This window comes from Micromys minutus (assembly GCF_963924665.1).
Source record: "Micromys minutus genome assembly, chromosome: 1".
NCBI lineage: Eukaryota > Metazoa > Chordata > Mammalia > Rodentia > Muridae > Micromys > Micromys minutus.
This window is the reverse complement of record NC_137969.1, coordinates 192,268,320-192,291,741: the sequence shown is the minus strand read 5'-3', so window position 1 is coordinate 192,291,741 and position 23,422 is coordinate 192,268,320. Positions and strand designations below refer to the sequence as shown.

At 37.0% G+C, this 23,422-nt stretch overlaps 1 protein-coding gene across 2 annotated transcripts in view; it reads left to right on the top strand.

The window, feature by feature from the left end:
- The first annotated feature begins 537 nt into the window (after positions 1-537).
- NOVA1 (NOVA alternative splicing regulator 1) overlaps positions 538-23,422 on the top strand; it is a 117,809-nt gene continuing 94,924 nt past the window's right edge. The window contains exons 1-2 of one of the 2 annotated variants that reach the window (XM_080909883.1): positions 538-1,213; positions 2,773-2,916. In XM_080909883.1, coding sequence (XP_080766009.1) covers positions 1,078-1,213; positions 2,773-2,916 — 280 coding nt within the window. In that variant the 5' untranslated portion in view covers positions 538-1,077. Of the gene's footprint in view, positions 1,214-1,708; positions 1,790-2,772; positions 2,917-23,422 lie in introns of those variants that run through there. The other variant, XM_080909884.1, reaches the window with a different exon arrangement.

The following is a 23,422-nucleotide window of genomic DNA, read 5'->3' as shown; positions in this document are numbered from 1 at the left end:
CACAGTAAGTCCCGGACAGTGTCACACTGGGCGAGAAAGAAATCCTCTGATGACATCGCCTCTAGAAAACCGCCTCCTAGAGATGCTAATGAATGCCTTTCGCCGAACTCTCCGGGTCCCAGTAGGGTTTCTGGTCTCCCGCCCAAGCCGTCCACCCCTCCCCGCGGTCACTCAGACGCCCTTCCCGGACTAGCTCAAACTGTCACCACCAAGTCCCAGCTGGACCAGGATCCCGCCCGCCTCCCTCGCTCGGCTGTCATTGGCTGTGGCGGCCGTCACTCCCCGCACGGCTCCGCCTCCCCGCCTAGCGCGTTTTGCGGACCCCTCGGTTTCCGCGGCAAGCCGCTGACGTTTGCCTGAGCCGTGTTGCCTGGGCCCCGCGACCTTTCACCCCGCCTCCCCGCGGGAGCGCCCCGGCCGGCTCCGCGCCCCCGCCAGCCCCGCGCGCCCCCGCCGTCCTGCGCGCGCCCGCCGCCCCCGCAGGCGGAGACTCCGGCGCGGAGGCCGGCCCCGCGCGGCGCGTGTGGGAGTCGCGGCCCCTCGCGGCCCCCGCCCGCCGCCCCCCACGCGCGGGAGACACGATGAGCGCGGGCGGGCGGCAGCGGCGCGGAGCAGCGCAGGCGGCACACGCGCCCAGGCAGCGGCGGCGGCGGCAGCAGCGGGAGCGAGCGCCGCGTTAGCCGGGTCCGCCGCTCCGGCCGCCCGCCGCCGCTCCTCCTCCCGCTCATTCACTCGCCCTCCTCCCGGCCGCCCGCGCCTCCTCCGCTCATTCACTCCCGCTCTGCCCGCCGCTTTCTTCTCCTTCTTCACCCTCCGGCTCCCACACCCCCTCCATTCCCGCTCCTAGCCGACACTGCACTGCAGCTGCTCCGCGCCCTGCCCCCTCCCCAGTGAGCACATCAGCCACACTGCTCGCCGCCTCAGACTGCTATTGATCCGATTAAAGAAAAAAAAAAAAAAAAAAGAAAAAAAAAAAAAAAGAAACCTTAGCAACCCCAAACGAGAAAAAAAAAAAAAAAAAAAAGGCCAAAACAAAAGGGAGCCGCTTCTCCCGGTGCAGCGGCAGGAACTGCAAGCATGATGGCGGCAGCTCCCATTCAGCAGAACGGGACCCATACGGGGGTTCCCATAGATCTGGACCCGCCGGACTCGCGGAAAAGGCCGCTTGAAGCGCCCCCTGAAGCCGGCAGCACCAAGAGGACCAACACGGGCGGTGGGTATCGCTTCCGCCTCCCGCCCCGTCCCCGCCGCCCTCCCGCGCCGTGGCCGCTGCCGCCGGCCGTCCCGCGCCCCCTCCCCTGCACCTGCCCCGGCCCCGTCTCATCAAGATGGCGACCCGGGGTTCTGAGCCGACCCGCTCGCCCCAGCCGGTGCTGGCCCCGGCGACAGGGTCCGCTCCCAGGGCCGCCCCCCGCGAGAGGTGATGGCCGCCTGAAGATGCGCGCTGCATTTAACAGTCTGATCAAATAAATAAATAAATGGCACTTGGGTAGCGGCTTGCAGATGCTGGGGGCACGGGAGACTTTTGCCTCTGTTCATCCCCTTGCTCTGGGCCACAAGTAGTATGCAAAATCTTGATGAGTGCATGCCCTGAGCGCACTTACATGGTCGGTACAAATATCGCATTTATTTGTCTTCAAGGGTATGCATACGAGGGGGGTGTCTGGTACGGTGACTTGTTAGTTAACATCCTGCGCTTCCTCGGAAGATGAGTTATAACGGGACCGCTATCGCTTCTTCATTTGCACTGGAGTCATCTTAACAATGCATCCAATGCATCGAAGCAGAGGTGAATTTATCTCCAGCATATACATTAGAAATGGACGGGGGTCTTGTGAGTGGCACATCGCAAAATTTGGAATACTCGTTCACAGTAAAGAGCTGGATTTACCGAGAAGTTTGCTATTTAAGACGTGATCAGGTTGACGGAAACTAAAGTTTATGGAGTTGGCTTTATTTTCTGAAACATTTCATTTTTCTTTTTCACGGCTCATCGACACCCCCCCCCCTCCCGTCTCCGTTTTATGGTTCTTTTGGAGAGGGAGCATTATCTCTTTGGTGACTTTGGAGTGTATTTAGAATAAATAACTCCTAAGCTTTTTAGTATTGGCAAGATTCTTCTTAAGGTCTTTTAATTAATGAGCTTAGACGAGATCATAGTAGACTTAGAAGTGCCACGGAAATATATCAGGATTACTTAGATTCTCTGTCCACCACATTGACGCTTTTTCCCCCTGGCAGTTGCTCAAGGCTTGGAATACACCCTACAGTTTGGGTGGACTATTTTGCGGGAAGATGGTTGTTTTGTGTACTCAAAGTCGGATATAGTCAATGATTAATTGCAGTCTTTTATGTTTGCTATGAGAGACAAATTTAGCGGATCACTATATACAGTGTTGGATTTTTTTCTATCTTCAGTATGTTAAGTGAAGGTTTGTCATCTTCTAAATCTCTGAAGTTTGGTTAAAGGGTCCGTTTCTTTCCTTTTGCCATGGTAACCGCAGAATTGGAAGATTTTCATGTTTGGAGTAACAACTGGAATTTTACTCCTCAGTTTGTTAGAACGTGTGAATCCCCCAAACCGGGAAAGATTTTGTAAACACTTGTTTTTCCGTGTAATTGGTGGTTTTTATTTCTTAAACATTTTAAACCGCTGTTTTCTGCAACTATATGTCCATTGGTTTAGCTGATGTTTTCTCTCTGGAGGGTGGGTTGGGGATTCAAAGTTTAAAATTATCATGTTAATCAAACGTATTTCTTTACATTTTTCAGAAGACGGCCAGTACTTTCTAAAGGTTCTCATACCTAGTTATGCTGCTGGATCTATAATTGGGAAGGGAGGACAAACAATTGTTCAGTTGCAAAAGGAAACTGGAGCCACTATCAAGCTGTCTAAGTCCAAAGATTTTTATCCAGGTAGGTGAAATGGTAAAGAAATTGTTTGATGAATCCCCAAGGAAAAACACCAAATATCTACATCTGTTGTGTGTTGTCTTTAAAAAAATTTTTTTTAATGGTGGAGATTTGAATGTTACATTAGTATACATTGTGGATTTTTTTTTCAGCATATTTCCATTGTTGTTCCTGTTTCCCCCCATTAATTGATATACTGTGTATGTGATTTAGACTAATGGCCATATAATTCTCTGCCTGTTTCAGAATGCTAATTGTTAGCACAAAAACTTAAAAATTAGAGATAGAAACCTGGACCTTTGGCATAAGGAAATGTGGTTCTTCTGAAGTTTACAGACATCATTGTAATGACAATTAGTTTAGAGAGAATTCAGAGGAGGGGGTAGGGTGGTTTCTTAAAGAATGGACCATTTACTTCTGAATTCATTACGTACCTCTCTCTGCTTCATTGCTTTGTTTGTTGGCCTTGGATAAAGTAAAGAGGACAAGTGCTGTCTCTTATGATATTTAAAATACTTTAGTAATCTAATTGGAATAAGAAATCTGCTACATTGCCTTTGCAAGAAGTGGAATAGTGTTTTAGAATTGGTGTTAAGAGCCATATTTGATGGGAAGAATTTACAGTGTTGTACAGTAACCTGCTGGATTATCACAGGTTTCCTAGGATGATTGTGTGGATTTGGATTTTTGTTTTTGTTTGTTTGTTTGCTTTGCTTTTTGTTGGTGGTGGATTTGCTTTGTTCTCTATTACTTTTGGGCTTCCCCTTTTGTGTTGTACATTTCTTCAGGTTCATCTTTTTCTTTCCATTCTCCTCCGTTCTGTTTCTCCGTGTATGTCTCTTCAGTAGTGAAATCACAGAAGAAGAGTGCAGCCCCTGGTGATAAATACCCTTAGCTCATCTGCTTTGCTTAGATCTAGCTTTCGGGAATTCCTGGAGGATGTTTTAGTGTTATGACTGTAAAAATATTAATTCATTGCTGAAGTGAGCTATACTGCTTAGTGTTTTCCTGATGGAAAGAAAGCAGAATTGCTTTCAGAGGTCTTGGCTACCAAAAGCTTTATAGTACTCAGACACTGGCAGGGACGGAGGGAGGGAGGGAGGGAGGCTCAACCCTTGGAGGACTTCCTTTTCACAGCTAACCATCTGGGTTAGAAACTGACCTTTACTGGAAACGATTTTGGAATGGTTGATGCTGTACTAGTTGAACACTATAGTTTTGGGGAAAATGTTAAATGTATTAAGCTGACGTGTAACCTGTTACTTACTATGGCTCTCCGAAGTTTGCCGATAGCTCTCCTTGTCTTGGGAAACTTTCCTTTTGCAGTTGGGAAGTTTAATATATTCATGTTGGTGCATTGAGCAGGTATATTATAATAAAAATCAGTGTGGAATTGTGAAAATACTTAGTTTAAATAAAAGCACTCAAAAGGGCTTGATTGCAGAATTAATAACATGCTAGAACTAGGAAGAGCTGCAGTGGCCAATTAAATATCCTGTCAATAGATGAAAATGAAAACGCTTTTCTGCATTATACATGAGGTGCTGTCAGATACATAGGGGTGTTACAGAAAATTGATGTTTAGCCAGGGTATTCCAAATCTCAAATTAAATGCCTTTTCACAGGAATGTAGTTTATTTTCAGTGTGTTGGAAAGGGTGCACTAAGAATTAGATCTTTTGTTTCTAGTCCACATATTTTTACATTTTTTTGTTACTTGAAGTTACTTATTTTATTTATAATGTGAAGATGTTATTTATATATAACAAGACATTTTCTTTTGGGGGGGATGAGAAGCTGCAATGCTTTGAATAAAATTTTGTTCATGTAGTGACGTAACCTGACCAAGTATGAGTTAAAGCATCAGCTAAAAGATGACTCATTCTTGCCCTCTAACAGGTGGGAGTAAGTATAGGCTACAATACCAGGTTTAACGATAAAACAAATCCCTGTAGTTTCTAGGAAGCTTTAAGAATTCTCAGTAGTTTGTATTAAAATACAATTTTAATTCAATAATTAATTCTTAGGACAAACACATCTTCAGTCTTTAGATAGACATTATCCTGTGTTTTCTGTTTGTATTTGACTAGACCCTGTAAAATTATCTAGGATCTTAGTATTATTTAAAGAGCTTTAGAGCTTTTTTTTCTACCTTTTTATACATAACAGATACTTGGTATGCACGTATTCAGATGGACTAAATTAGAAACCGTGATTCATATCGTTGAGTTCCAGGGAAGATCCTATAGGGGTTTGCAATGATTTAGCAGCCGATTCTTGTATGTCTCAGATAAATACATCTATATGCACACAAACATGTATTTATGATTGTCGTGTTCTGCCAGAATGAGCGTTCCTGGTGTTTATTTCAGTGAATCATTTTTTTAAATCTGATTCTTCTTTGGTTATAGTATATTTGGAGGAAAATGCAACTTATAGAAACTACTAGATTTACTCAAATTACCTATGATTTAAAATTAAATGTAAGTGTATTGTTAAACACTTAGTAACGATACTACTGTATTTTTTCTAAACTTTCTCCAAGATGTTTAACCCAGAATGCAGTCACCTTTTGGAACATTTTAATACACCTGAATTCAAATGATGGGCACATCTAAAAATTAGGAACTAATATAATTCCTATAAATTTGTTTATCTTTTGGGTCAGATTGTATCTTTGTCTTATAAGCAAACCTATATTTCTGAGTAAAGATTTGTAACCTTTAGTCAAAATAAAGAAGACAAAACAAATTGCATGGATTTTAAGTTTATATAGCTAAATAGTGTATGTATTTCAGTGTCTCATGTATGAAGTGACCAGGGGAACTGTGTAATGTGAAGTTAACAAGTACATTTCTATCACTGGGACCAGAAGAAAGTGACCCATGAGTAGATGTGTCCTGTATGCTTCTTCTATCTATTGATACTCTAAGGCTCAATCTTACACGATACAGACTTATCATTGGTGATTTAGGAATGTAGTTGTTTTCTGAACTTGATTAAAGAAACCTAATTGGACTTATTTATGTATTCTTTTGTAAGTAGGTTACATAGGATATGACTGAGGTAAAAAGCAGCTTTCTCATAGAGGCTGAATTACTGTCTGCATTCTCAGAAGGGTGCTTAGTATTATTTTTAAATTCTTTTGCCTGGCATCTGATGATGTTTTATTTTTATTAATAGATTGGCTTTTATCTGTTAAAGTTTAATATATGATTCAAGTTTGTTATTAAAGAAACTTATTGAACATATTCGTCATTGGTTGGGAATAATAAAGAATATATCAATATGTTCTCATGTGCCTTGAATATCAGAACATCTGATCCATGATCTGTTTCTGTCCTTTTACACTGGAGACAACCCTGATGCCAGTCAAACAGGATTTCGTTACCATATAATGTTGTTTTTGTTAAGTGTTTTAGTATGTATGTATGTATGTATGGTTGTAAAATTGAATCATTTTTAATATATAGTGTTTCTTATGTTGCTTAAGTTGAAATTTGAATATGTTGATTTTAGATTTTACAAATTCTGCCTTAGTGGTGTCCAAGGTGATGCTTAAAAAATTAGAAATCTTTTATCCATCTAATTTTTTTTTTGATAGTAAAAAAGCAGACTGTAAGTTAAGTCCTTTCAGTGAAGGAGCTGCATTGCACCATTTTTGTTTTGACATGGTAAAATTCAGTGGTTTATTTACATTTAGGGTTGAAGTTGAGCTATATCTATATGTCTCTCTGTATAGCTATATAGATAAAAATCAGAGAAAGTAAATTTTAAATTGGACACTTCATTTATGTTTTTGTAGAAAAAGTGTTTTGGTGATGTTGGTAGTAAATGCCATGTGGATCTCATTTTCCTTGCAGTGTCTCACAATTCAGCCTCTACGTTTTTCTTTTATCTCAGTTGTAAAGTATCTTAGCAATTTATTGATACACATTTTAAGGCAAGATCAATATACACTGACGTAGAGAAAACAGAGTATTTCTGTCTCAGGACTTGTTGGCTGGTGTACCGTGATAGTTCGCACTCTCTGCAGCACTGACTTCCGTGGTACCAGAGACTTTGCTGGCCATAAAGCGTTTTTCTCTATAATCTTAAGCTTGTTATGTCTATGTTTGAGATAGTGCCTACTGTTATGGGTAACTTTATAATTCCCTTTTCTAAATCCTAAGGCGAAGAAAACTTACTGTTCACACAAGCAATAGTATTGCTCAAAATTTTGCTTTATTGTAATTTTTAATACTTTATTTTCATATTTTAACCATTGGGATTTTCACACGTGAAAGAATATTATTTGTATGCTATAATATTCATGAACATATAAGATACCTTTTACATTAATATCATAAATGCAGATACTCCGTGGCAGGGCATTTCTAGAAGGTAAATCAGCATAATATGCCTTGGGTGTTTTCTTTATCTGCTCACTTTGATCTCATTTTGACATTGGATCTTCTACCACTGAATTAGCAAATTGTTAAAAAGTACTACCTTACAGTATTGATGTTTTCATCAGTTCTTATTGGTAGGATGTCACTTTGAAAGGTGTTGTTTGAAGCCATCTGTGGTTTGGAAAAATAGTTCATTTGAAACATGTGAAATCCCGAGGCATAATCTAACATTACTGTGCGGGCACTGTGCCCCGTGATTTCAAAAGTAGTGAACAGAATTGGCAAAACAGTTGAATATGTGTGTTTTGAGGATGTTTGATATTAATATACCAAGAAGAATAAATCATCCCCAGCATAGAAATGCTAAGTAGTATGTGGTATTTCCAGACATCCCTGGCAGTCACCAGCACTCAACAATTTGTTTATCATTGTCATTACTTATTTTGTTATAGTCTAAGATGATTTTTCTCTTTAGTTTATACAAGAACTGTTAATCACACGCATTATACTACCTGTTATCGTGACTTCTGAAATTAACAAGCATCTCTTATAGAAGTATATAGAGTTCAGTCCCACTTGTTTAGCCCCAGGAGCAAGTAGAGTGTTCATTCTGAAGCTGGAGGGAAGGTGGTGGGAGGTTTGTGCTTGATTGCCACCTCATTTCCATCTTTGGATCCAGCTCTAGCCTAAAGTTAAACAACATCTGCAGAGGTCTGACTGACAAACATCTCTCTGGGACTCATCACTGCAGCTTGCAGCAGGTGCATTCAGCTTTGCAGTTCTTTCCAAAAAGAGGTTGGTTGGTTCTCACACTTATCAGTAGACCAGAGGGAACAAATGACTCCAGAGAAGTGTTTGGTTGTCACTTGTCTGGAGCTGGAACACTATGGTAATTGGGACGGACTGGTGGGAACCACAGCAGTGCGTGTCTCAGAATGCATGGCAGCCGTCTTGCAGCTTGATTAACCTGACCCTCAGCAACTGAGTGTCATGGTGGAGATCTCAACATTCAAGAAAAGAAGTGGTACTTGCTATTCAATATATATTTCAGTATATTCAATATATCCGATAATTATATATATATATTAGTAGGTTGTTGCAGTTACCTCCTTAGCTTTAAAAATACAGCATTCTCACACTTTTAAAATAAAAATATTTGTAGATGAAATGATTTTTCAATTACCTAATGGAAATTCAAGGAAGAAAGGACCCAAGCTTTAGGTAAGACAAAAGTAAGAGGCATTTAACTTTCTAAATGCCTAAATTCTGTAAATGCATTTTAAAACGATGAACGAGTAGAAATACCTTGTACTTAAAAAAAAAAAATCTTAGGTTAATATTTGTTAATTATCTTAGGTTAACATTTGATTCGTTTTATAAGAGCAATAATGCATGTAGGTTTCAGTCTTCCCTTTTAAGAATTTGAGGGTGTTCCTAAGTACTTTACAAAGGATTTTGAAGTGCTCCAACAAACATGACAGGTATAGCATATTTTTAAAATCTATCTTAGAGCTAAATATAATAATTCTGCCAAAAAAGTTCTTTTACCATATTGTTTTACAATAAATTTAAGAAACACACAACTACAAACTGAAGAAAATTGTCTGCCATATATTGCTTTTTAAAAATTTCCGTAATCCGTCTGAGATATTGACTTACATGTGGGATCTATCATGTACACAAGTACCTGGTGGGCTCTCACACATATCTGTACATACATCTTATTGCAGTCTTCTGTGTTTACAGGCTATTGAATGAAAAACAGTTTCTAACATTAAAACAGAATCTGGGAAGATGCTCCTGTGTTTCGATGTAGTGGAACTATGAACACAGGAAAAGAAATCCTAAGGGACGTGGGAAGCAGTGTATCCCCAAATTTCTGTTGGCCTTGCTAATTTATTTATTTTTGGTGCGAATACACCGGCTCTAACTTGTTGATGCAAGGGAATGGAAAGGTTTGGAATTTACACTGGTCAAATGTATCATTCATGTTTTTCCATGAAGATTTGTTTTTTTTTCAGTTTTGATACCAGAAATTATTTCTGACCGTGTGAATGTGACACGTGACTGTTTCTCACACACATTCCACCGTGACTTTGAAAGATTTGATGACCACAGAGAAAGAGTGAACACTGTGAGACTATAAAAGCTCTCGTTTCTGCTGATAATGGTTTAGATAATTTCAGTATTCTGAATGTTAAACCCTGGTATGAACATCCTTCAGTGGCAGACCTTGACCACGCACAAACACTGTGGGCATGTCATGGCTACTCTGCTGTTCCTCCTGCAGGGCCTGCCATGGCTTTGCTGATGGGACTGGGTAAGATGGAAACAGGATTTTGACTTTAAAAAAAAAAAAAAAAACCAAGATAATTCAGGTAAGATTAATTGGTGTGGGTTTTTATTCATTAAATATCTAAAGTTATAATTTTTTTATTTTTTTGTAGGCACTCTTAGATTTTACTATTTAGTATATGTAATTTTTAGTAAATTTTACTGTAAACTCAGCAATTTTAAATTTTAGAGAACATTTTTCTCATTGACGTGCTTATACTTTCTCAAGGTTGGGAAAATATGTTCTTTACATTTTGCAGATTTTTGAGATTCATTTTACTTTGAAATCCTGTAATGCCATTCATAGGAAGGATTATCACACACCTTCAGTGGCTGAGATTTCAAGCCCTTTGTTCCTTTTAAGGTGATAAATGCTGATTCAGTCTGATGCTAATGACACTGTTACAACTTTACTGCTCTAGGATTAGATTGAGATTGACTGTCTTTAAGGCCTCTTTGTGGGGAGGAATGTTGTAGCCATTATAGTAGCACAAAACAATATAGAGTATTAGGTTTTTCTTTATATGTACTAGTACAAACTATTCTGTTTATTAATACTGTAGAGCTATAGTTTTTCAGTGCTGGTCAATTTCACATTTTAAAACCCTGTTTATTTTAAAAGATCTCACAGTTGAATTAGGACTTATTTGAGAGTTTGTCACATGGATTGTCTTAACTTATAAATTTTTCTAAGATTAATGATACTCAAGAAAACATTATAATACCTTTAAACCTAATTAAGAAACAAAACCAAAGCCCAACCATCTTGGGTTCATTGACTGTAGTCTTTTTGGAATTTTCTCTTGCTTAATACTTCTGTGTATCTTCAGCGATAGACAGCTATTTGGTCCTGTTATTAGGTTGACTATAAAGCATCTTTTTTTTTTTTCTTTAAAGGGATCCTGCCCTGTGTTTCTGCACTCTGAGAAATTGTCTTTTGTTAATGCCTTCAATTATTGGATTTAATTGTTCATATTTTGTGATATCGTGACTAGAAATGTATTAAGTCTGAAGCTCTCTGTTTAAAGGGTTTGTGGTATTGGTGGACTTGAGGAATTGAGTGAAAATGGGGAGCTTAGGTCTGTGGTACCCCCAGAGCTTAGAGTTAGAGCTCAGAAAGACAAGGACCTCTGGGATGCTCTGCGGGTCTGCAGTGTGCCTGCTGTCCTTTTAACAGAACATGTTTTCTGATTTACTTTTGAAGTATTGTCAGAACTTCACTATTTTACTTGACTTTTTATTTTTAGTTTTTTACTTTCAACTTTAGATATGACAGAAAGTATGTTCTTTTTAAATGAATACATCTGACTTTTAAAGCCAAGGTAAAAACTCAGTGTTGTCAGCAGTATTTTTGTAGTTGATTTGCTTCTGTGGAGGTGTAGTGGCAGTGCTTCTGCCCTTCTAGTAACTAGAAGATACATTATAGGCTCTAAATGACTGTCAAGACCAGTTGTTTCCTATTCACCTACAGCAGGACTCTGAAAATGGTGCTGTTATAAGGTTTGTTAAATTTCCATAGCTAGTTATTTTCTCTGTTTATGAGGCTATTTTTCTTTCCTTCTAGTTTTCTTTTGAACTAAAGATTTTTTTTTTCTCATTAAAAACAGTATGGACCTTGTTTTTTTTTTTTTTTTAAAGTTTGTGTCAAACTTTGCTTCCAAGGATTATAGGACTTCTTCAAGTTTAGAAATTTTTATTTAGAAAAAAAACAAAACAGCAACACCAACAAAAAAACTTCACTAAGTATGCCAAGTTTCATTAGGTAATCATAATGGTTTTAAAAAAGACAAAATTAGAATTAAGAAATTTGAATCTGACTAAGTATAAAGCTACATGAGTTAAAACTAACTGTACTAATTAATAACTTTATATTTGAAATACTTTTTTTGTGAAGATCCAGTTCGTTAAATTTTTTACTTTTCTGTCAGTTAGCCTTTTTTTTGCCACTTTTCCTTGTGAGGCATGCTGGAGGAATATTTTCTAATAACATTATTTAACTTTAGTGTGGTTTTGAAGATTTCTCTTATGCAGCTTTAAGTTTAAACGTAAACTTAGTGATAAAAGACCTGAGTATGAATCTTTACTCATCAGATATATACTTGGGTAAGGTCCATTGGAGTGGGAGGTTCTTGTCCTTCTTCCTTTAGGCTGCTCTTTCAGTAGCCCAGTGTTTTAATCACTGGTGACACTAGATGTTTAAGTAGATATAAATGTGTGTGTGTGTGTGTGTATGTATGAATGAATTGTGGTTTCCTGTATAGAGTAGGGTAGACATAGAAGGTAATCTATCTTGAGTGTTTTCTTTGTGTTTCTAGCTTACTTTGATAGAGGGTGTGTGTTATATGTGTGTTTATATATGTATACAATGTGTGACTAAAGCTAGAATTGCTGAAAAATTTAAGAACTGAGCTCAGGAACTGCAGAAACAAGAACAATTTGGGTAGGCGAGGTACTGATAAGGATTGAGAAAGAAGAATGGAGTGAGGGAAAACCATCTTGGTTTCTATTGAGCATGTGGTCTCGTGTGAAGGAAACTGACATTCCTCATTCTCGAGAGAACTTTTCAAAGCCACATCTGAAATGAAAACTGTTTTTAATATAATCTGACATAAGCAACATAAACTAATTAGAAATATTAACAGGGAGTTTGGAAGTGGCTGTATATAAGTTTATGAAGTTCTGTCACTTTGTAGTGGGGACTACGTGGCTACATGTGCAGTAAGATCCAGGACTCACTAGTGATTCTTCTTGATATACTTTGCAATCATCATTATTAACTAAGTAATAAAGCAACATGGAAAACATGAGTGTTGAATATTGTATATATAATGTAGGTTCATATGTTCTTATTTGTAGTAAGGAAGTTAATATGCAGTTTTGTTGGAACAATTTTTAACATCACCATATGATGTTGGGCAAATTACTTTTATTATTAATTAAAAGGAATGTATACCAGCTATATAATATAATACAACTTACTTGCTTAGGGCTTTCAATTAATTATTTAAAATTGATATTAATATATATTAATTTATTTAAAATTCAGAGTCTTGAAAAGGTGAACGTTTGTATATATTAAAATTGGAACAAAAATAAAAACAAAACAAAACAACAATTCCTAAAGCCAAAAATACTCCTGTAGAAGAGGGTCAAAATGCCAGTCAAAGGTCTTTACTAGCTATGCCCCCCCTCCCGCTCTTCTCAGCCCCAACATATATATAGCCTTGACAGTTTGATGGAGTCTTATGTGCCCTCTTGGGCTTGGAATTAAGTGTAAAATTATCTGATGATCTTATTTTTAACCAGTGAGATAAGAAACAAGGTTTTCAAAATGCCTCACTAATGTATGGTTTAGGAAAGTTTGGCAGCTAATGGGAGAATTCTGTAAAGAAGTTGATTTTCCTCATTTGAAGGGTTTGGGAGGAGTCTTTTAGATTTAGATTTCAGTGAGAAGCTGACAGGAATTAAAGGGTTAAGTTTTAAGTTTCTTGTTGGAAAACTTTAGAAGAGTGCTTTGAAGCAGAGACCGAAAGTATAAACATGAAAATATAAAAAATACATCTGGTATATCCAGAGTCTAGGCAGAGTTTTGCATTCCTTGGGTAAGAGCTAGATTTTGTCAGTTGGTACCATATTTAAAGTACCAAAAAATACCATGAAGCTTATTGTATTTGCTGTTTTTGTATGTTTCTAGTGGTCATTGATAAGCACTATAGATGTTTGTATAGATATTTGAGAAACAATGTAGTTCATGTTAATGACAAATATAGGTAAAAATTTTAAAATACATTTGTTGTTCCTATTTAACGGCCAGTGATACTAACATTAAAATCTGTCTGTATAAATATAAATATATCTTTCTGAGAAATCTGTCCTGATGACTGTCCAAGTTGTCTGAAAGCCGGATTCATTGTGAGACTGAAGGCTTGAGTTTCTGTAGAGGAACTCTAGGCAGAACCGGAGGTAAGTTCACTGAGAAAGGAAAGACAATGGGAAAGGCAAGGGAACTGGGAATACAAAAGAGATGTCAAGAAATTCAAATTGTCTAATGAAGTAATTATGTGCCAAACCTGGAATTGAAAGTGTGAATGACAAATGTCAATGAAAAATGTTTTGCAAGCATGTAGCAAAGCTCTGGAGACAGGTCTGTATTTGACACAGGTGCACTTATATATCTTGTATGTTTACATGTTTAAAGTTACTAACTGATTAGTTTCTTTTGTTTGTATCTGACATCTGACTGCTAAAATCGAATATGTAAAAACATTTCCCATAGTTCTTAAATTCCTGGAAGTTATAGTCCTGTCTAGCGTTGTGGCATGCGAAAGGTACAGATAATGTTTAAGCCTATGAAGTTTAATGGTTTACACAGTGAGTACAATTATGCATATTTTCTGTTTGTTTTTTAATGTGTGAATTATATGACATCCAGACACCCAAAGTGTAGACCATCACAGAGACACTGCTGTGTTGTGACAGTGGTAATGGACATTGTGTATTTCATTTGATGTGAACTTTCTGTAATGCCCTTGTTCTGTTTAGAATTTTATTGTATTATTGAAATTGAGAACTATTAGTTTTATCCTTGGCAAATAAAGTTTATAAAATATTGATTGACTTAATTGATATTTTTATCAGTTTCAAATGAACTTTACAAATGATTGTAAGAAACACGACACTGGTTTTGTCATTGGGAAATCAGCTTCAAATCTACCATCTTATCCACATTTGAAAAATCATTGGCTGCTGAACAGCACTAACAACTGAACATCTGAAGTGACATTAAGCAGCAGATGGGGATTTAAAATAAAATATTCCATGTGTAATCTTTATTTAAGGGCTACTCTAGGTTCAGTAATACCAGTTGTTTAACTCGAGTTAATTCAATATTTTTAAAAAGCTTTTAAAAAATCCTTCTGTCCTCGGTTTCCACGTATGGCATACTTTTCTAATGTAGTATGATGTAATGCCTTGCTTCTGAAGTGGTGGATAATATGGGTCAAATGCTTGCAGAACAAATACAGTTGTTCTGACAAAACATTTTATGGTTTTGTGTTTGTATTATTTTAAAATAATTTTAAAATTTATATTTTTACCAAACTCTGCCTTTTGAATGACAATTTATTTTGTATTTATACTTCATATAACTGAACATTTTTAACCATGTTTTGTCTATAGTAGTATTTAAAATTAGTTCTTCTGAGTTATTTACCTATTCTAATAAGAGGAGGTATTTTGTTTCTAAAGTTTTATCCATTTTTAGCTACATCAGTGTACTTGACATCTTGTTTAAAAAACAGAACAGCACTGCACAGGAAAACACAGACTGACAATGAGGTAGATGTGCTGCCTGTGACAGCTTAGGCTGGCATACATCTCAGATGCGTGCTGGAGGTACTGCAATGCTAGTGTTTGTAGTTCTAAAGAAGAAGCTGCTTCTTACACCGTGTAGTTTTGGACTTATAGTTTGGACCAACTTTTTACTTTGGAAATGCTTACTTTCAACTGTGTAAAAATATTTTTGTTGTTGGAATTAACAATGTAGAAATGTCCTAGTTACTAACCTGACTTTGGAATCTGTGTGTGTGTGTGTGTGTGTGTGTGTGTGTGTGTGTGTGTGTGTGTGCCTTTATGTGTAGTTTGCAAGGAATTAATAAATAATACTAGTATATTTGTTCAGTGCTAGTATTACATGTCAAAATGATTTCATAATATAAACGTTTGAGGATTGAAATATTTAGTAATTTTAGAAAAAATATGTACTTTAATAGAAATAGTTTTGAAGTTTTGTCTAGTCTTCACAGAAATAGCTTAATAAATAGTAGTAAAACCTGTCCTTTAGTGATTGTATATTCAACTTTGAGTTCATCTTGGAAATAATGTTGGTTTTATAATTTTTAAAAGTACCATTTATATCAAGTTTTTATTAAAAGTTCTTGAAATTATTCAGAATATTTCATTAATAATAAGTAAAATGAAGGTATAATTGGGACAAATTTAGATGTAAATACAGACCACTTACATACTGCTGAATAAGTACAATTCTGTTTGAAGAACATTTTGAAGACATTTTTGACTTGGGAAGTTTTTTTAATTAGTTTGAATTGTATTCATTTATTGGGTTATAAAGTTCAACTTCTGAAGAGACATACTTGGAATTTTTCTGTAAATGTCCATGTTGCCTCTGTCAGATTTAGGGAGGAGAGTGATGGCCTTGAATTTATAATTCTGGACCAGACAACCCAAAGGTGCTGAATGTTTATCAGTCCAGCTTCATGACAGCTTAGATTTCTATTACTGATATCAATTCCTAAAATGTCAGGGTCAGTAAGAATTTTCATCTCCATTTTCAAATTAGTTCAGGAAACAGTACGACAGAATAAGAGTGACATGTGACAGCAAACTTAGTCACAAACCTGGCTGCTGAGTTTCGGTGTGTCACTCCACTGGATTACTTAACAAATTTTAGTTTGGGAGTGAAGTATTTAGAATTTAGGCTACCAAATATCTGTATCAGTCCATTATTTAAAATTGATCAGATATAGTGAATAAGTCGCTAAGATTTCATTCTGGAAATTCCGCAAATTAATTGCTTGCCATTAAAGGATTTAAAGTTTGGCTACAGAAATATGAACAAAGTTGACGCTTGTGTGTCCTGTGTTCACATTGACACTAAAATCCCCCAAATTGCTTTACATTTTGAGGTTATTTATGCGATGATTTTTAGCTTCTTAGTTTGTCTGTGGTAGATTTTTCTTTTTAATGTTAAGTTATGGATGGTTGTAATCATAATAACATGTAAATTATAGACAAGGCCAGAAAGGTCTAGATGAGTTTTTATGATACAGCCAAGTCACATGAATAATCATTATAAGCAACGCTTGCATGAGGAAAACATGCCATGTGTACCATGCAGGATGGTTGTGAACTGAGCACACTATTTGTGAGTGTGTTGATGCCATCTGGGCAGGAGTCAGATGTGCTGCTGTACCAGTGTGAACCTAGCTCTGGCTCACCAGCTATCCATTGTGTTATCATCATAGTCAAAGTTGAAATCACCATGGAATTCCGCTGTTAAAATGTCCCCTTGCTCCTGCTCTCTTCTCTTGCTTTCTTGGCCTTTTGGTCTCTTGCTCTCCCCCTTACCCCTCCTCTTTCCATTCCCTTCCCACCTCTTTCTCCACTTGCTCATGGCCGGCCTCTGTTTCTCTACATCTCTATTCCTCTTCTCCTCTCTTTCTCTGTCTCTTCTACCCTCTTAACTTCCTCCATAACTAGAATAAACTCTATTCTGTACTTAAAAAAAAAAAGTCTCCTTAGTTGGGTTTTCACTCACAGTTTTTAAGATTTTAGAGTAAATATCAATAAAAAAAAGATATATAACCATATCACAGACTGTATGTGATGTGATAACTATTTTACAACCAGTATTAGATTTTTCACTATAGTGACAGGATTTCAAAACAATAAAATGTTATATGAAATATGAGTTTGCATTATTAATTTCAGAACTTAAGTATTCATTAGTCTATTTCATTCTGTTTGTATATGTAAATTAACAGCACTGGAATCAGAACAGGGAAACTTAGCAGGGATGTTCAGGAGTAAGCTAACTGCATAATATGTAGTGCTAGGCTTGCAGGGCCTCAAGACACAGAACTTTGGAAATAGTCCTCCCTAGTAGTGAGAAGAAGTATTAAGCACTGGATTTGAAGCTGTGTAGACGATCATTTGTAAGTCTTGTTCTTCAGATTTCCTTTTGCTGTGGATATAAATGGACTGGTTTTGGCAAGATTTTTAACTTTAAATTCATGTGCTTTTCATTTTCCATAAAAGAACCAGAACATTTTAGTGATAAATTCTCCCAAAAGTGTCTTTTAGGTGTTGTGTTTTATTCATTTCCATTTCTTAACAAGTGCACATATTCTTGAACGCTATTACTCTAAAATTTTATATATGTCACTCTGTGTAATAATCATTGTATAAACATCTGTTTTTGGTGACAAAATAAATTATATTTAATCTTTTACCATAATAAAACAAAGTCTTATTTTGTTTGACAGCAATCTTATGCACATTGATTTACTGAGACCAACCGATTCCTGAATTAAAATAATAATCTTAGTGGACATTTTATTGTATAGCATAAATTTAATTATTTAGGAATATTAGATAATATAAGGAAACTAAAATAATCAAAACATTTTCTAAAATGCTGTTCAGTATCAAAACACATAGTGTGGGCCCAGGTTTTAAAGCCATGCAGTTCTTTCTAGGTAGGATCTATAGATGTGCAGGTGAGTGAGCGGAGTGACATTAAGTGTTAAAGTTTACACTGGACTGACTTTCACTCCTCTCTCTAGAAGCTACTACGGTCTTTCCTTGCCTCTATTCATATCAAGATATGGTTTTAGAGGCAGAAACAGGAGCTAGGCTGTAAACAGCTATATTCTTACTTGAAACATTGCTTTGAAATAATTAATTGCAAAACCCCCTCCAGCCATCTTCATGAAAATTTTATTTCCCGTTTCCCAGAAGATAAAACTATTTGGGAAGCCTCTTAAGTTGGTGAGACCAGGCCACTGGTGTAATTGTATTTATCAATGCCTATGCCAAGATGTTTCCTTCTCTTTTTGAGACAAGGCCTCAGTGGTACCCAGTATACTGGCCTCTATCCTGCTTCCACTTCCTGGACTGCAGGATTACAGGTGTGTGCCAGTCTGCAAAGCCAGATTTGCTGTTTTCTTGATTTGGCAAATGTCTCTGCCAAGAATAAACCAACTTCTATTTTTAGATTCCATCTCATCTTACCTCCTGCCACAACTTTATCATTCTTTCCTCTTTTCTCACCCTGTTGGAATGCTTTTTTTTTTTTTTTTTTTTTTTTTTTTTTTTTTTTTTTTTTTTTTTTAGCAATGTGCTGTAATTTCTCCATTTTGTTAAGAATAAAAGGCATATCCCCCTCTATTCTGTTTCCATTTCGCTTGCTATTAACAATGAGAAGCATCAGTCCTTGCCTGCACACCTCCCTGCTCCTCTCCGGTTTCTATCTTAACCCCATCTCTTGGAACTTTAACCCCATGTTTCCAGCACAGCCCTCATTTGTCTATGATAGCAATTCTCAACACTGCCCTGCCCCCTTTCCAGCACTTTTCCCTTCTTGCAACAACCCTCTGCTGTGTGCTGACTGCAACCTCTAGTTGTATTTTCTGTATTCTCGTCATTTCTGACCTCGGGTCTTGAAGAGTTTTGTATTCACTCTTGCTGTTTGTTATTCTATCCAGTATCATACCTTTACATTACCTTTAATGTTTGCATTTCTCAGCTTTATTGTAGGTGAGTGTCTAATTTCACATCAAAATGAAGTGTGACTATTACCTATCCTGCTGATACTCTTAGTCTCCAAGTTCATCTTCTTCTGCATCCTAATTGCAGCATCATCCACATGGTTTCTAAGGTCTGAAGCTTAGGAGTTACCTTTACTCTCATCTGTCAAATTCCACATGTAATCCACAATTATGATTCTGATTACCTTCAAGATTGTTGCCCTAAAGGAAAACGAACTAGCCAAGACCAAAACAATATTAAACACACAGAAAAACATGCTGGGGACATCATGTGTGACTAAATAAAAATTAAACTCACATTGTAATTGGTTGTAAAGTGTTAAAATGATTTGTTGTAAGTAGGTCCGTCATAACAATCCTCAAAAGATGAAGAATCAGAAAGCCTGGAGTCAATTTTAGCTTTCTATCATTGGAAAATTTGGAAGTAACAATATTTCCAAAAATGACATTATAAATATATCTGTCAGAGCACAAATATTTTACAGTTTAAAATATTTGGCTTTTAAGCAGAAGGTAAATATAAAGATAGTAGAATGGCATTCGGCCTTCAGAAAAGGAGATGCTGCTCTTTATGACAACTTCAGGGAGGGTAGTGGAAGTGAACAGATCCAGAGACAGAATACTGCCTCAGCTCACTTACCGGTGCACCCCACAAAGGTTGAATGTAGAGAAATGGAGAAAAACTGTATACCTTGGATGAGTAAAGAGGACATGGAGGCATGTGGAGAGATGGTAAGTGTGGGAATAAAAATATGCAGATACACAGGATTAACAAATGTATACATCTAGTATGTGCAGTATGAGGCTTGTAGTTAATGCTTCACTGTTTTCTAAAGTACACATCTTGGATATCGTTGCCACAAAAAGTTATGGTGGGAAGCATGGCTGAGATCATTGCATTGTGTAGTCCAGTGAAATAACATGGACAGTCCTCAGCACACCATAGGCTGCTCAGGGTCTTGTGCACATTTCCAACAAGTACAATGTGGGAAGATTTTGTGATGGCGAAGTAAAATCTGGGCTGGGTATTTAGCTTTGTGGTGCAATTATTAGAATATGTGAAGTTCAGCATCAACTAAATAAGTAATAAGTGATTTTTAGAGAACAAAATTACCTTAAAATATTGGATATTCTGTATGTCATATGTATACACAGTGAATGATAGATGTGAACTAATCTATATAGAGCATGTGCTCAGTAAACAGTTCATATGCATGTGGATTATATCTTACATAAGCAACTTTAAAAACAAATGAACACATTGTCTTTTGCTTTTCCATAAAATATTTTGAGATACGTTGTGCCAACCAGTTGTGCATTTATGTATTGGTTTCATGTCATGAAAAATTACTTTACTTGACAGGCATTAGTTTTGTCTAGGTCAATCAAATTTAATTTTTTACTTTAAATTTATGTTTGTACATGCTGCAGCATTAGTAAAACATTGTGCTAATATTTTCCCGATATGTTAAAGTCCTATCCTTTAGATAGATACCGTGGAGTGATGTAGTTGAGCCATGGTGTAGGTTGGCTCTTACCTTACACTGATTCCCAGAGGATGGGCCAGTTACCTCCCTATCAAGGCCATACATGGTTTGTTCCTTTACCTCTTTCAATCATCAGCAGTCTTTGCCATTTGTTACTTAATGGTTGCCATTCTGACTGGTGTAAATTGAGTCTCAGTGTAGTTTTGATTGGCATGACTCTGATTGCTAGAGATACTCACCATTTTACATAAGCGTAGGGGCCATTTGTACGTCCTCTTCTGAAAAACCTCTTATCAGAGTTAATACTAAGCAACTAAGTTAATACTAAATAGTTCCCCAAAGTCAAAAACAGGTTTTCTGTTGTTGGCAGTTCTTAGATACTATATAGATTATATAATTTTATGCATCCATATGTATGATGTCAACATATCTATGTAGAATATATGTAGAAATGAACTTGAACATGAAAAACTCATGGAATTAACAGGAGGGGTGAGAAGAGGGAAGTTGGGATAGGGAAGAATATTTTCAATATATATTATGTCTGTATAAAATGTTTTAAGAAGAAAAACAGAAGAGTGGAAAATTGTTTAGAAAAATGCGTTTTATAGTCCCAATATAATATCTTTAATGAAATAATTACGTCATGATATAAAATTGACCTCCTTTTTTATTCATGTTTTTTTATTGCTGTGTAATACACAGGCCAAAAAGGATCAACCTCTGGAAATAATCTGTCAGATTCAGACAGATTGATCTATAATTCAGTGATACAGTAAAGCAGATTTGTCCCATCCTTTTGATAAAGGCAGAGCTGGTGTTTACAGAACAAGAGCTTGAGTTTATGTATTTGGCTTCATTTTTATGTTTGGCATAGAACTTAAGTTTGATGGGTTACAAAAAAAGCTTAAAATTAATGACCAGAAACACTGTTAGGATACTTACTGATCACATTTTTCATTCTTCAATCTTTGTATTCTCATATGAATTTTGTGGTTCCTGAAATTTGAAAGTATCTGTTTTATCATATTTCCAGCTGCTCGAGTCTTCATGCTTCTCTGTTGAACTGCACAGGCTGTTATTACAAAGTCCTAAGACCTTGTCGGTCATTTCCTTAATTGACTTACGTTCAAAGAGTCTGCCCACAGTTGATGCTGACACATGCAACCTGCCACGTGTACTTCTTGTTTTCTCTTTTTTGTCCAGTCATGCTAATAATTGTCTACATATGTAGTGAAATCATATTAACTGTTTAAGTCATAGTTATAAGAGTGTAAATTGTGAGAACAGAATTTAATGTACTTTGAGATGATTAGTTACCATAACATTTCCTTCATTTTTCCATTTAAAAATTTTGAAATAATATCATTACATTTCTTCCTTTCATTTTCTCCTCCCCAAACTACCCATGCTGTCTTTCAAACTCACCACTTCCTTTTTCATTGTTATTGCATGCATATGTATATTTATTCCTAAGTATTTCCTGCTCATATTATTTTTCTAATTTAGTATTACTTATGTGTTTCTAATATTTGCCACCCATGCATTCAGTCTATACATATTTATTACATATGAATTCTAAAAGTTCCTTTCTAGGCAGTATCATGTAATTCGGCCTGGAATTTACCTTAAATTGGATCAGACACAGCTTGTTAAGGACCTGTGTGCATATTAATGCACAGTGCCTTTGTCATTGTAGTGCCTGCAATTGCCAGAGAATGATTCACACAGAACACCATATTTTTTAATCATACTGCTAGTAATTAACAGATTTACTTTGAACTTACCTAGAAGCTATCAGAATAGTTCTGACTTTTGACGCGAGAAGATACTAAGCATGAAATAGTTGATTTACTTACAACAAAGCTATTAAAGTAACTGTTTTGTTAACACTTCCCTATATGGCTGTTAAAAGCTGAAGTTGAAAGCCATTTGGTGTAACATGATACCGTAAGAGTTCATTAAAGAAAAGGACATGTCAGGAAACTTGAATTAAATGATTTTAAATTAATTAGAAATGTAGCAAAGGAATGCTGTACAGTTCCACTGATGATTTTTTAACCCTAGTTGTGTGGTAGGAATTTGTATTCCTGACAGATAATCCTATGTGAATGTTCAACCTTTCCTTTGTGGGACTGTTGATCTTTAAAGTACCAATGTGAAGGTGCTCCCCGTGCGCTGTAAAGGCAGTGTCTTTTGCAAGTCTTCAACAGGGTGGACATGACCCTTTTGATGACCACCCAAACTCCTGCAGGTCTCCTAAACCTTTTCTGTTGTCAAAAATGACCTCAAGTTTCTGACTTTCTTTACCACTGAATGGTTAGGATTAGAGACGTGCAATTTCCTGTGATGCTGGGGTTAAACAGGGTGTCGTGTGGTATGTCATCCCTCTTTCAACTGAGCTGCTTCCTCAGCTCATAATCTGCATCATCTGAAGAGCCAAGGGACACTGCTGCTTGTTACAATGTAGACAGGATCACTTGGAAAACAAGAGTGCTAAATGAGACCCTTTTCTTGCCTTTAACCTACTTGGCACTTTGCTCTGGTCACCTAGCATCCAACACAAAAGCCTGAAGTTGGCTCAGTTTACTTTACTTCTCAGTGTAACAAGTCTTTTCCACTGGCCCTGCTCTTTTGTGTGACCCTTTACTTATTACTGTTTAACTTTCTGTCCTCTACCAACTTGTCAAGGTGTTCATGTCTGATGCCCTCAAAACTGCCCCTACGCAGTGATGGTCTGTAATTGGACTTGCTTCAGTTTCTGTGGATCATGCTTAAGAATTTCCGTCAGCTTCCATTTACACTTGAAATTACTGTGTATTTCACACTCAATGCTTTTTTCTCACCCAGAAAGGGAAGGCCTCTTCTTACAGCTGCCATTATTGTATGCTCCTTATGTTTTCACACCCTTGTTTGATTATTTCAAACTTTGCATTTTAAAAAGCATTTCA